General features: G+C 44.4%; 1 protein-coding gene across 1 annotated transcript; it reads right to left on the bottom strand.

The window, feature by feature from the left end:
- Positions 1 to 1,964: 1,964 nt before the first annotated feature.
- Positions 1,965 to 14,614, bottom strand: LOC139654491 (zinc finger protein 704-like). Its single transcript, XM_071531571.1, has 7 exons — positions 14,514 to 14,614; positions 12,553 to 12,830; positions 9,329 to 9,429; positions 8,163 to 8,457; positions 7,115 to 7,249; positions 6,888 to 6,979; positions 1,965 to 6,108 (listed from the first exon to the last, which is right to left on the bottom strand). Exons 1-7 carry the CDS (start codon positions 14,593 to 14,595, stop codon positions 5,994 to 5,996), a joined length of 1,098 nt encoding a protein of 365 aa, XP_071387672.1. The 5' UTR covers positions 14,596 to 14,614; the 3' UTR covers positions 1,965 to 5,993.
- Between the last annotated feature and the right edge of the window lie 806 nt (positions 14,615 to 15,420).

The following is a 15,420-nucleotide window of genomic DNA, read 5'->3' as shown; positions in this document are numbered from 1 at the left end:
GCCACGACTTTTCAGATACACTGTGCACATATTAACATTTAATTTTCTCATAGATTTGAAATATGATTTGAAATAATACGCCTCGTTAAAAGTTCTCCAAGGACTTAAGAGTAAATTTCCACGTGACTTTGAAAGTTTGAATACTGTACATTGAACTTGGCGACCGCCTCCCCTCTGACAAGCATGAGAAGCCATGGCGGCTGTAAAAATGGGAGGGGTGCAATCGGCTTATTGACATTGACTCCAGACCATTAACTCCACACACACACACAGCCCACCTGCTGTCAGTCTATTGTTCAGTGGTATTTCTGCTGAACACAGGAGAGTCTGTGTAAAGGAACTGGAGGCCAGCGGGGCAGACACACCCACATACACCCCTATGGGCATCTGCTCAAATGCTATACAGCCAAATAGAATTGGCTGGCCAATCAGCAGCCACAGAGCTGAAGGGGGCTCCTGACTAAAGGCACAATCTGTAACTTTGACTTAATGAGTAACTTTTGGAGCCGACTGGTCCACAGTAAATAGTGTAAAACATGGATGTCTTTTTGCAACTGGACATATACTGCACACTACAGTTTGTGCCTTTAACCCACTTTGAAGATATTAAAGTCTGGGATATCAAGTCAATAAACTGATATACACCGATACTGTATCTTAGATATACTGTGTTGTAGCTTAAACTGTATATATTGTAGCATACATTGGATTATACTTGGATGATATAACGTGTAATAGCGTCAGCCTCGTCACAAACAAGTCTTGTCATGTATGAAATATTGATCTCAGTAGAGATCAGGTATATAAAACAGGAAAGCTTATAAAATTGTCAACACATGAACTGCTATTAAAGCCATCACTGCCCAGTAGCTAAGCAGGACAATGGCGCGTGTATTTGTGTGTGTGTGTGTGTGTGTGTGTGTGTGTAAGGACATATACACTGAGGGCCCCTCATAACTCATGAGAGCTGATTTTTACGCCTTCCGTAAGTAGAATAATGCCATCTTGTTTTATTCAGCTTATAAATCACGGCTGAACGCTCAGCCCTTTAATAGGCCACAGTAGGGGGGTAAACACACCAGAGAACAAAAGCCAGACCAGCCACTGCCGTTCCATTTGAAAAAAAAAATAAAAAAATCCTCATAAGTATTCATATCACTCTCACTAGGGCAACAAGACCGCCTATTGAGGCTCTTTGATGCCACAGTTTTAACTCTGCTGTGCCGAACACTTGTTCACAATGGCAACCCGTTTTAGAGCTCATGTGTGGAGCCGCTCGCTCCCTCAGGTGGCTGCGTGCAACGCTCACTTCTGACTTCATATGAATAAGTCGGATCATCCCAGGAGGATGCTACCATATGGCACGGTTGGCATCATCTGGATATGAATTTCGGAGTAAGATGTCGAGCGGGTGTCATGATCCTTATCCTGCTGTGCCAGTTTTGCCCAAAAGGAATTGAATTATACAATATACTCTCTCTCTCTATATATATATATATGTTAGTAAAGGACTTGTTCAAAACCTTCAAGACTCTATGCTCTGATATTGGTTTAAATTCCAATTTCTCATTTTGCTAAATAGGAATACAACTATGGATGACTTGTTGCCACTGTCAAAGTCAAATGAATGGCATTGTCTGTGCATATCAACGACTTTGCCATGTGTAACATTCACATATTTTAGCATTTTCCATACTGTGTATAATAGTTTGTTGAGTGGAAAAAGTACTTGGCTTGGCTCATCTTCTATGAAATTTGCAAATTCATTGGTTTTGCTCTTACCTACCGGGCTGCCCCCCCGCGGGTCAGAGAATTAGTTGTGTTTGCGTACATATAGAAATCCTATCAACAGACAGTAATCAGCACTAATCACCAAAAAAATAGAGCTGATGAGGAAGCAGGGGAGAGAACAGAGGTTAGGGGTCAGTTGTGTCTGGACACTTGGTAGACTTGAGGCAGGGTGTTTTTATTTTCATGTTCTACAGCATAACAGTGTGTACAAAATGGAGTAGACTGTATATGCGACCATAGGACACATGGGAGAAATAGCACTGCACGGGTATATAGCACCACTTCCCCCCTGTCGCGTGCGCGGCCCTTTTATAAGTGCGTACAGTATGTAAAACAGATCTGGGCGGAGTGACCCTAAAAGCACCTTCACGCTGAGGCCATCTTGGTAGTAAATGGGACCAAGATGTTCTCAGTACAACGATGCAGCCAGGCCACGGTCCAGAAACAAATCCTCTAGTTCTTTACTGCCTTGCGGATCTGTGAGGAGATGGATAGGTATGAGAGATATGGCAGCAAGTATCCTTTGTGTTGAGGTAATTTGGATTAACCCTAAACAAGGGTCTGAGCTTATTTAGCCCAAATGTAAATATTAGCCATTTGAGCGACAAATCAAAACACTGACCTAGAAAGAGCATCTAGGGACAACTTCACTTGAAATTAGCTGCCTAGAGATGCTGACACTACGATATCCAGTCTCGTCAGCACCATCGGATGATCTGAACTATAGGGAGTTGTTCCTGGACAGAACCCCGACAGATTGTGATTGGCCGCCCGGAATCTCCACGCCCCAATGGAGGAGACGGTCCCGAACACAAACATGAAGCACCACAATGAAGGGGAAGGGGCGACATGTTGGGAGGGCATGGAGCACGGAACAATGACAAATCCAACCGTGGGCCGACTGAAACACCCTTGAATCTCAAAGTATTGGTTTTGACAGGAGTCTCGCAGCGGACGGCCCCACACAAACCCGACAAGTGAAACCCCGCAGGCTGTTTGATGTAGGTATGTAACTGCTGGGGAGGGAGCGTGGGTGGTGGTGGTGGTGGGGGGGGGGGGGGGTGGGGGGGGGGGGGGGTGGGGGGGGGTACAGCACCGTGCTTCAGTAGCGGCCCGCATCCTCGCCCCCGGGGCACCTTCACATTCACACACACATGCACACAAAGCCTGTGCGTGTGTGTTGAGCGCGCAAACACGCAGAGCTGTCAATCAAACTAATTGCGGGTGGGACTGCGTGGCACGGTGAGAAGAGAAGTGGAAATAAGATAAAGGTTTTAATCAAGTGTGGTGTTCGGCCACTAAGCGCAGCGCTCACACCGGGGCGCGGGCCGTGAAGGAGCCTCCGGGGCGGGAGCGTGCGGGTCGCGCCGACTGAAAGGAGCATAACAAGCTCGCCTTGCATCGGAAATGATGCCCCGTCTCCCTCCTGCAGTCACAATAGCCACAAAATTTCCTTCGGCAGAACATGAAAACAAAACAAGGCATAAACAGTATATATATTTATATATATATATATAAAAAAAAAAAAAAAACAGCCAAATCCGTGTCTTTTTTACTTTAACTTTAAATTCAAACATGTATTTCTTTAAGTATATATAGATTTGTCTTATTTTCTCAAACAACAATACGTTCACATAATACAATGGCAAATCATTTCGAGATCTAAATATTTCTTGCCGAGACGTCACCAAAGTAATGACATAAAAGAAGCACAATGATTTTTTTAAAGAGTGACTTTAAGGCTATTCCTATATTCAAAACAAGCCTGAAAGTTTGAATGATACATTATTTCCCCACATCATATCATACTTGAACCTCTCTTGTTCATAAGGTGGCGGATAGAGATTTGACCGAGGTGTCGGCTGTGAGCATGGAGCTTAGAGAAAATATACGAACTACATATCTACATTAACATACTGATAAATGGACAAAATAGAAACAGTTGAGCAAAAATAAGAGCTACGATTCTCAGGTGTAGAAGTATATTGAGTGGGCTAGCTTGTGAGTTTATTAGCTGGTGTTGGTTTGGTGTATTTCTTGTGTCAAACGATCCTCTAAATGTTACAGAAATGCCAAGAAAGAAATTTATGGGGCATTCAAGGAAATGCAATGTACTGAGAAATGCAAAGAGAAAATTAATAAACAGAAGGGAAATGACAGTGTGCCTGTTGGTAGTAACATTTGTTTTTAACACAGGACATTTCTATCAATTTCCGCACATTGTAACAGTCGAATGCAGCCCCAGGTGAAAAAGAGCCGGTCCATCTATCTCTATGAAGCGAGCATCAGTAAACTGTTTAGCCTTGGGATTTTGTTTCCTGCCTTTGAGCCAACCAGGTGGCCAGTATACTCATGGACATGTTCAAATAATAAATCAGCTAGCTGCATTATTTTTACCAATCCCACCCTTTACCTTGTCAATAACAAGGTTATTAGCCGATCACAAGGCCTCTTATGAAAGTCCAAGCCAAAGCTTTGCTTCCATCTTGCCAAGTGAACCAAGTGTGCAGTGCACTTTAAACGACAAAGGAGTGAACGAATCAAGTGTTTCCAAATTTTCCCACGCTACTCAAATACTCTCTGAGCATTTGAGCAGGTACAAAAGGGGGAGTGGCCAAGTCACGGCTGGTCAAATGTTGGTTGTTTTTTTTTGTTAGGCTGAAATGGAGAGGGCATGGTGGAAGATAAAAAGATTTTCAGCTCTCTAGAAGGTAACAAGTGTACCAAGTGCTCAGTTACACACATACAGTGCAAGTGCCTCACTTTTGGTTTTGAGCCCTCCCCCTTTGGTCAGCTGACCAATAGGACACGCCGATGTGGCGTAGGTAAACACAAAGTTAGTTTGCTCCCTGTGGGGAGGCGTAAAGGTTGGTGAGGAGGAGGGCAATCTGTCTCTCTGTATGTGGTGAAGGACGCCAATCATTTTACGGCCTCGCCAAGCCGCTGACTCCATGCTTCCAGCGTTGTGATGTTGGTCTTTTAATACACACTTTCTTTAGCAGGTGGTAGGTAAACAGTCTTGGTTTAACGCCAAAAAAAGAGAAAAAGTACATCAACAACAGTGAACATGGCACCTTAAAAAACCCCAAAAAAACAAAAACAAAGAACAAGAAAAGTTTTTGGTTGCGAAGTTGTCATGTATGATTTAAGAGAAGCTATTGAGATAGTGCTGTATATAACCATAGTTTTAGCTGCTGGTTTTTGCTTTCTTTAGAATCACATCCCTGATAAAACAAAGAAAACAAAGAATAAATTGGATAAAAAAGTGAGATAGAAAACAGTTCCTGTCTTCTGTGGTGTTTGAGTGTGGATGTGTGTGTTTGTGTTTATGTGTGTGTGTGTGTGTGTGCGTTCACGTGAATGCGGTTTTATCTGGTACATTGCTGGCAAGGTCCATCTGCTTTCCCTGACTGTGAATTTCATCTTTTTTTGCACTGATCATTCACCATGTATGGGTCTCTCTTCTGCCTCTACTGCTCTCTCCCTCCTTCCCTCTCTATCTCACATCCCCAGCTCTGCCATACATTCCCTTGAGGGTGTAAGGAGTAAGGAACAGGTAAGGGACTAGGGGAGGCTGTGATGTTAAAAGACCACCTCAAAAGGTCCAGACAAAAGAGAGATGAACAAGTTGAAGGAAGGGCAAAAACTACAAGCTTTCCCTTCATGCTTTTTCATGACGTTCTTCAAAAACTGCAGCAAAGAGGCCATTCTTCTTTTGGATAAAAAAGTGAATATTTGTATTTTTTTGACCAAAAAAAAAAAGTTTTTGACCTCTTTTTCTGGTCCCCTTCTTTGACTGGACTTTCCATTTAAAAACCAGAGCTTTACAAAACATAGAAAGATGCAACACTGAACATAGAAAACGGCAGAAATTCTTAGAACTTTTTTTTCTTTTTCTCATTTGCACTGTTTAGCTGCACTGGGGTTTCCCAAAATTGGGAACGAAGGGAATGGCGAGGCAGCGCTGGGAAACCTGGACGGCGATGCAAAAGGTGACCCCACCAGCCTTTGGTTCCTACTACAGCTGGACTGGTACAGTGGAGCTGAGGGGGACGAGAGTAGGGGGCGGAGCCAGAGCTTGACGGACAGTTGCGATTTTGAGCTGAAGAAAAATGGACGCATGCAAAATGATGCCCCTCCCCCTTTCCCTGGCGAAAGGCGGCAGTGCCTGTTGGCGCGGCGTGGCGTTGGCAGGGTCACGGTCAGTCGGTAAATCTCTGGCAGGCCTTTTTCCAGCGGCAGGCTGTGCACCACATGTCGCGGTTCTCCATCCCGTACACCTTACGGCACTTCTTTCCCTCGCCGCGCACCTTCCGACTGGACAGGAGAGATGGAGAGGAACAGAACACACTGTCATGATGGAAACGTGTAAATCCTCATCAAATCTGAGTATCGACAGCTTCATCATCAACTTTGTAGCAAAAACCTGACTGATCCCTTGCTAAATAAATTTACCAGTTAAGCATTCAGAAAAGACATGTTGCAGAAATAGAACTGCTTCTTCTTCTTGCCCCCCCCCCCCCCGATTAAGACACTTCGGACCAGTTTCACAGATATGGAAAACGACAACCAAGACACAACAATGCCCCTTCAACTTACATCAGCGCTGCCCTCTCTCCTGACATAGTTCACATTTGCTCTGAGGAGGTCCCACAAAATTCACAGAAACCAAACATAAAAATCATAATGCATAAAACAGCTTGGTTCCTTGTTGAAATGCATTAGGCAAATCACAGAGTGAATCTGACTAGCTAATCATGATTTATTTTTAAATACGAGACAAGGTGCTAATTTCTGAGAGCCACTGCAACCATTATTTAATTATTCATCTCTTTCACAATGAATTTTTTTCATTCAAAAAGCTCTAATCCAAGTGGAAATTAATATTTAATGCAATGGTTAAACTGTGAGATATTTCCTGGTAACATCTTCTGCCAAAAAGAAACTGGGAAATGCTTGCGGTTCTTAATGTTTAAATGAGCAAACTGCCAAACATCCACACCATCTCCCAAGGAGGTTTGTGTTTTCAGAAGGGTTTGATTTTGTTTGGAGTGTTCACATTTGGGAAGATGTAAGCTGCAGTGAGGGTCCAGTACCTGAGTGCGGTGGTGGCTCTGGGAGGGGATGAGAGGACGGCTATGGTCTGGGAACGCTGTTCTCCAAAGCCCTGGCTTTTACTGGGAGACACCTGAGTGGGTTGGACAGAATTACAATCATTAAAACACAAACGGATCCGTGTGTGAGGAAAACGGTTGAAGCTGAAAATATATGCATGGTCTTGTGTGTATGTGTGTGTGTGTGTGTGTGTGTGCGTGTTCCTCACCGTGTTCCCGGTGAAAGTGACGGGCGGTGACTGCCAGGAGATGCTAAAGCTGGAGCTGTTGGTGGGGGTGAAGCTGGTGGAGGCGGCGCCGGCTGAGTTGCTGCTGCTGGACGGGATGGACACTGGAGCCGTGGCCTGAGGACGCAGGACAGGGGATAATTATTCTGCTGCTACTAACGAGGCCGTATGTTTCAGAAAAAAATGGTGTGACACTTTTTTTGAAGAGATGGTTGTGCCATAGTCTCAAGGGATGGGCAAATGTCTTTTTTAAGAATTGTCTATTCTTTGGCTCCTTTGAACAATTGTTTGAATATTAGGCATGTTCCAAGCAAAAATAATTCATTCTATATTCTATATTTTGTCAAAGGTCTTAGGATGACTCATAACTTTAGCAGTGACCCATAATGTGATTTACTCCCATGACAGCAATTGTTTTGTAAGAAAAGCCTTTGGGTTTTCAAATGGTGGATACCTCATTGTGGAACTAAAGTTGTAATCATTAATAATTACCTTGCTGGTAACAGATGTAGCTATGCACAAGTAACTCACATTAATATCACACTTACGGACTGATGTGACTGAAGAGTGGTAGTTATTTTGACACATCATTTTAAACAACAGATGCATTTTGTTATTTATTATTATTATTTTTTAAACATCGTGACACATAGTCAGTAGACTGAGGACCCACAACAGCAGTGTGTGTGTCAGTGACAGAGAGAAGGGAGAGAGAGAGAGATAGAAAGAGGGAGAGAGAGAATGTGAGAAACAGAGAGTAGAAAGTTGTATGATCAGAGTACATTGATCTTGCACGTCTGTGTGTGCGTGTGTGTGTGTGTGTGTGTGTGTGTGTGTGTGTGTGTGTGTGTGTGCCTAAGGAGTATGCTGTGGTGTGTGACCAGGAGAGAGAACATTGATCTTGTGCATTGATCTTATATCTTGAAGTTGAGTGTGAATGTGTGTGTTGTACATTGATCTTGATCTTGTCTTCATCTATGTGTGTGTGTGTGTGTGTGTGTGTGTGCGCACTCTTCCTACGCTGCCTCACCTGGTAGGCGTGGTCCGTGTGGATGAGGTAGAGTGCGCTGGGCGCTGAGCGGCTGAGCGGGGTGGTGCCGCCGCCGTGGGGCTCCTTGATGTCGTTGGGCTGCGGCGGTCTGTGGGAGTCCGCCGGCTGGCTGAGCGAAGGAGGGGGAGGAGGAGGAGGAGGAGGAGGGGAGAGGACGGAGGGCGACACCGGGGACAGGCTGCTCAGCCCGTCGGCCACCGAGTCGGTGTTGAGCTTGATCTCTGTGTAGTAGAAGTCCTCCTCGCCGTCGCTGCACTCCGAGTCACAGTTACGCCTGGGAGAGGGAGGCGGGGAGGAGGGAGGATACGGAGGGGGAGTGGGTGATGGAGAGAGAAAAGGAAGGAGGGAGGAGGAAAGCAGGAAAGATGGAAAGAAACAAAGAAATTAAATTGATAAAAGAAATCAACAGACAGAAAGAGAAGAAGGAAGATCAACAATAAACAGGGTTAAAATCCAATCCGATTCCCATTGCCTACAGGAAACATCCAATTAAACCATAGACTGCATATCTGCTTGCATGTCTGGATTTTATGAGCTCAATACGTCTACATTCTGACAGTTATGGTTTTGGCATGTGGCGCATATAAAAATAACAATACCCATTACTAGTCATTTGTGTGGACATTCTACTTCTTTGATTGAAATTTCCCTTTGCCTTCCTTTTAAACGTATCTTGCATGTTGAAGAACATCGGCAAGCAAAACTGAGCGTGCGCACGTACGGGACTTAAGTGCACACTCGTTACCCCTATATGTGTGCACACGTGAAGTAATGCAAAATGTGTCAATCCGATCACAGATGACCCCTGCCCCCTTTCCGCATTAACGTCATTCCTCCGACCAACACCCGTGAGAAAGCGCCATCTGGAGTGCATCAGCGGAGGGGAGAGTGGCCTCGGTTTAATTGAATGTCAGTATGAATGCGCGATCCGTCCGATAGCATTGTTCTCCGCCTTGCTCATTTTCCCCTGGCCTGTCACCCCCCGCGCCCAGAGCAGGAAGTGTTACCGTGGCGATAATCCGTCAGGCATTAATCCCCTGTTTTGACAATCTCCGATGAGAGGTGGAAGGTGGGGACAGAGAGAAAGCCACTGTGTGTGTGTGTGTGTGTGTGTGTGTGTGTGTGTGTGTGTGTGTGTGTCTTACCCCAGGTGGACGGTGCGGATGTGTCTCTGGATGCCAGCGGCGGTACTCAGCACCTTGCCGCAGTTCTTCCACAGGCACTTGAACATCACCTTCATGGAGTTCTACAGGAAACACACAGCGTACAGAAGCTACAGTCAGAAAACACAGTCACACATCAAGGACCAGCACATAAATACACTTTAGACCATGGACCCCCTCTTCGTTTTTTGGCATAAGGAAGCACATTTAAGTAGATGTTCATTAGTCATGATTTCATGTCCATGACTTACAATGTTTTGTTGATGCTGCCATATTGACTCCCAAAACAGCATTCCATTATAAGCACAGACTATATGACAAGCAACCATGAACATGAAGAGCTTGGAGGATGTGACCATTACTTTCTGCCACCAACATCTCTGACACTAAAGTCTGCAGCTGAACTCCCAAATCTGGTGTTGTATGATATATAGTTATCTTACTCACAACCCATCTGCATATTATAAAAGCACTGATATATTTTGCTATTTCACTTCAGGGTGTGTGAAGTATTAGTTTTCAAAAGTATTTAATCTTCAAGAGAAAAAGTTGTTCCTGATTACCGGGCAGGTAAGATAATGTTAAGTTTCTAAATTGCTACAATGTCACGCCTCTTGGGCAAACAATGAAATTTCCTCGTCCTCATACTGACACAATTATTACAACTGATCCTTGAGTACTGGAGGTCCCCGGACCTCTGACCTGATGGCTCAGTTTCTTTAAAAAAAACAAAAAAACAAAACTGTTTTGTTAAAAAAAGATACACGGAACAAAAAAAATTAGATTCCACGTCGCTGTACATTTTATTTTGTAAATAAATTGAACAGTTAGCTAATAATTTGATTTAAATTCCTTAATGAGTTTCCTTTGATACCAGCTATCATTTTGTGTTTCTTCAAACGATGGCCACCTTGCTTTGGAATGAGACTACACTGAGAAACAGGCATCAGCGTCCCATTTTCCAGTGTAAACAGCCATTCTGAAAACACTCCAGCAGACGCCTTTGGCCGATGATCCCCCACCCGCTGCCTGTCATGAGAGCTGAGGGAGGCCAAAATACATTAACTTGACAGTGGGTGTGAGCTAGCGATGCTCCTGTATCTTATATCAGTCAACTGTAATTACACTATTCCCCTCCTAGAGAGACTATGCATTGTTATCCGAGTGTGAAAACCCCTCCGAGCGTTTTCCGTCCTCCTGCTCTGAGCCATTATAAATGCTGTTATAAGCCCGTCTATCAAACTATTGTTGAGGCTGCTCATTTAATTTTGACGAGACATTTTTTTTCCCTCCCCTTTTCAGACATGCATGCACACACAACAATCATCTGTCCCCTGTGCATTGTTTTGTCTTTGGGTAACAAAAGCCTGTTTTGTGTGTGTGTGTGTGTGTGAGTTATTCCCTTTTAAGAAACATTTCACAGTTAATTAAATGGGGAGCTCCGAACGGTATTGTCTTGCCAAGAGAAAACCGAAAGCACAAGACGAGTGTGTGGATAATTTCACGTGAAACCTTGGCATTGCACATATGCCCTGTGTGTGTGTGTGTGTGTGTGTGTGTTTGTGTGTGTGTAAGTGAGCTACATTAGTTTTCTGAAGCTTTGAAGGAGACTCCTTTCTTCTCCATCTATCCTCCATTCTCTCTCCTTCTATCTCTCCTATTTCCCTCTTCCCTGTTATCCCCATCCTGGTCCCCTTTTTTATTCTTCATCCATAACCTCGCTTTCTCTCACTCTCCCCCTTTCTTTCCTCTATCCATATGTCTCCCTCCTCCCTCTCTCCTTCAATTTCTCTATGCCCTTCTTTGTGATAAGTCCCCAATTAATACATTGCTGTGCTGGTGTGAGGATCACCCAAGAGTCTTTATTGATTTGGAGAGGAGAGACATGAAGCCGGCGGGACCTTTGTGTTTGCCGTAGCAGGTATTAAAATCATTACCGTCAATGCTGAGCGACTGCATGTGCAGGCTGAGAAGTAATTATGAAGGTCAAATGTCTTGGGAGGACACACACATATAAGAAATAAATGAGAGCAAAGAAAAGGAGTGAAGAGGAGAGAGTAAAAGAAGGGCAGGAGGAATGACATTGAAAGCAAACAACAAACAAATAAGGGAAAAAGGGAGAGAAAGAGAGAGAGAGAGAGAGAGAGAGAGAGAGAGAGAGAGAGAGAGAGAGAGAAAAGCAATATACATCTGGGAAAATAATGAGAGTGACAGTGAGCTATAGATGCGACAAGCTGTCAGTGGTGTGTAGAAATGAGATGTGGCCAAATGGTGTGAGTGTGTGTATGTGTTTTTTGTGTGTGTGTGCGCATTGCTCTGCAGCATCTGGGTACCACAGACAAAACTATCACAGGAGCAAAGGGCCGTGCGTTCCTTCCCAACCCTGTCCCATTTCCAACTCTGCCTATCACTCAGTTGGAGTCTATATACTGTATAACCCCACTGGCTAATATCACAGCGAGTTGGAAAAGGGAATGAAGTAGCTGCTGTATATTTGACAGCATCTCAAAGACAAGTTCCTGACCCTTTTCCTGTTGAGAGATCTGTGTCTTATCAGGAGAATTGCTGGCACTCTCTTCAAACACCTTTAATGACGGCTAGAAGAAAACACTCACGGTGTTGCTGTGCATGTCGCTAAAACGTAAACCAGTGGTTCTCAACCTTTTTGGTACGCGCCCCTTAAAGTGATGCCTACGCATGACCCGCTGTCACAGACTGCACACAGTTCAACCAAAGAATGACTTTCCCTTTTCAGGTTGTTTCCTTTGATTATTAGAGGCAGCCGAGAGGCATATTATTGTTTATTATTTCACAAGAAAAACGATAATAAAATGAGAAAAATAGACACAAAAATATATTTGTAAGAAATCAGATTTTTCCTATCCCATAAATCAACTTGCAACCCTCTAAAATTATCTTGCGGCCCCCTGGGGGTCCCGACCACCAGATTGTGATACACTGACATAAAACATTGATTTTCACATTTGAAAATGAGGTATGAGTGAGATATATTTGAAAATGGTTTCAAATAGCTGAACTATTTGGGGTTTGCTTAATTCAAATTGAAAGCTGCTGAAACGGTCTCAACGGCAGTAATATCATCTTTTTCAATTACTGGAAACACATTCAGCTACTAATTCACCCAGGTTTAGGAAAAAAAAAGTTTTCACAGTGTACAACAGCAGAATTTCCCTCTCAGTGTTCACCTTGCGCTTGCGAGGGATGGGCTCATCGAAGAGCAGGCTGCTGCCGTCCTGCTCGTCCAGGCTGGGGTCCTCGGGCCCCGCGGGGCCAGTCCCTACACCTCCCAGGCTGGGCACACGGAAGGGCTTGAAGCTGTCGGCGGAGAGTGGCGGGGACGGGGTGGAAGGGTTGGACTGGTCACTGGGGGCGGACCAGCTCCAGTAGCCCCCCGAGGAGCTGTAGCTAGAGGGGGTGAAGGGGCCGGCTGAGCCGTTGTCCTTCCACGAACCGCACAGACCCTCTGGGAAGACAGAAGAGGAGGGAGAGGCATGAGGGACAGAAATGGAGGGGGGTGGAGAAGAAGAGAGAAGGTAAGGGGGATGAAGGAGAGAAAAAAAGGAAAGGGAGAGGAAGAGGGAGACAAAGTAGGGAGGAGAGGTAGCGAGAGTGAGCAAGAGTTAATCTAATAAGAAATACAGCTTCTCTAGTCACATTTGCAGATGTTGATGGAAGAGCAAGACATTCAATTCAGTTCAGACAGCTTTATTTGCACTTCACACATAGAGCCTCCCAGCAGCATTGTTGACTGTGACAAAAAATAAAGGTTACTTTGTGTTTCCGAGGAGATAGTTTCAAGGTCTTGTTTTTTAGGAGATCAAAGGAAGGTTTCTTTTGAATATCAGCAACAAAAGACACTTTACCTTCTGAAGATAGAGACTGGGGAAGGGTTTGGAGTGTGTATGTACATGCGTGTGTGTGTGTGTGTGTGTGTGTGTAAGTGTGTGTGAGAGAGTGTACGCGTGTTTGTGTGTATGCGGTGTGTATTTATATGTGTATGAAATGAGTGAGCGGGAAAAAGACAAAGATGGTGGTGTGTGTACAATGTGTGTGATAAAAGCAGACCCAGTGTGTTTAGTGTAGTCAGGGTAGGGAGACACATGCTTTTTACCTCAGCACAGCACTTTTATATGAAAGAGGAAGTGGCTCACCAGTAATAAGAAACCTACCCTGCTCTGCATTTTGCTTTGGTGTTTGTAAAAGTAAATCATATTGTTGAATAATATGGCAATGACATTAAGCTGCTAAGGGAGGCGAACACTTTTAGGTCAGACATGGACCAAATGCCTTTCCATGACAAAGGCTATATGTCGAATTTTGAGAAACAAGGAAACTGAACCATGGTGTTCGGCTGGGCAAGAATCTGTAAGAATGCACTATGCATGACAACCTATGTATGTGTGTACCGATGTGGATGCACACTGTATGATGTCTAACGTGTGTACATGTGCGTGACATTTGTATGAGTACATTAAGATAAAATTGTACGGTTGGTATATGAAATCCAATTTGTGCATGTGTGCATGAACGCGTGGTGTGTATGATGTGTGTGAGTGTGTGCTATGCACTGCCTGAACGTTTAACATCTCATTGCATGTGTGTGTGACTGTGATGAACACAAGCATGGTGGTTGGAAGGTTGGCTGCACGTCTGCTTGGTTGAATGGTCGGTCGGTTGCGCAGAGTTTCTAAGCGGTTGCATGTGATTGCATTGACAGGAGCACTTTGGATTTCCGCCACTGAGTCGAGTGGCAGAGATCCAGATTCACTGCGCCTTTCTGTGGATTTGCAGAACTCGGCCACTGATGAGGGAATCCTAAAGCACGGCAGGTGGCGGTAATTTATCAACGTAAGCTTGCACATGCATTCACAAGATAACAGCCATGAGGGAATAAGAAGTCTATGTATAACAGAGCATTCAGATGACTGGCTAGGTTGAGCTGTTAGTTGTTTAAGTGTTTTTTCATAACATTTCTGTTTTATTAGAGATAGGAGAGGAAGAATGAGGTAACAATGGTTTTAGATGGATTTAAACCCATGAAGCTGAAAGTATATCGGATCTGCCAAAGCTCACTGTGTCAGCAGGACGTCCCCCAGTTATTAGTTTTTTTGGGTGTTGTAAGGAGAGTGTAGGTGGAGGAACTCACCGCTAACTTTGACAGGCGGGCTCCTGACCAATGGGCTGGTGGAGAGACTGGTCAGCACCATGGCAGCTGTCACCTTGTCCATGTCTACTTCCTCCTCCGACTGTCTGTCAAAGCACAACGGAAAAAGAAGAGTACGTCACTGAGCATGCCCTGCTCACATTACAGTATTGCATATTGTGCTACACTGAAAATAACTTCCTTGTTCCTAGAAAAAACTCAGGGAATGCTTTTTTTTAAATGCAGATTTAACATGGGTAGCTGAAGTAGGGTGAGGGAGGGTTACATTACATTACATACATCATACACACATCCGCCATATTCTTCCAGCTCCACTGGAAAGGACTGGATGTTAAATGCCTGGCTCAAGGGCACATTGATGGTAGATGGTGCAGGGGTTGAGACTGAGCGTGTCTTGTTCATTTCCCCCAACCAGATTTTTCCAGACAGACGGGAAGACTGGGTTTTTCCAGACAGACCAGAGACCTTCTGGTCAAAAGCTCGCTTCTCTCAGCTTTGGCTCCTGCTGCGAGGAATGCCACATCAGCTGCTTGTCACATTGATACACTGAATCTAAATTGTGCGGATTAAACAATTCGCCTGACAAATCCCACACTAAACTTGTCTGGTGTGGGTCTTGTATTCTATGCATCCATGAAGCTTATATTACAAACATCAGCTCATTGCTGATTCCACACTAGCCAATCCATATGACAGACAGTAACAACACACAACATCCCTATTTGTCTCTTCTAATTGGCGCAAAACAAACGCGCACTGGAAGACAGGCGTCTTAATCCTCTCCCATGTATTCCCTGGAGACGGCCAATCCCTGTGATCAAAGAGATGTCGATGGCTTTATTACTGACAGTATACCTATGGTACATGCTCACTATTATCGTAACAAGCT

Source organism: Centroberyx affinis, unplaced genomic scaffold (genome assembly GCF_046629955.1).
Source record: "Centroberyx affinis isolate AG114_WGS23_722 - 3 ecotype Tasmania unplaced genomic scaffold, CSIRO-AGI_Caff_v1 ptg002098l_1, whole genome shotgun sequence".
In the NCBI taxonomy this organism is placed as follows: Eukaryota; Metazoa; Chordata; class Actinopteri; order Beryciformes; family Berycidae; genus Centroberyx; species Centroberyx affinis.
The sequence above is the reverse complement of the archived record's forward strand: the minus strand, read 5'-3'. Positions and strand labels throughout refer to the sequence as shown.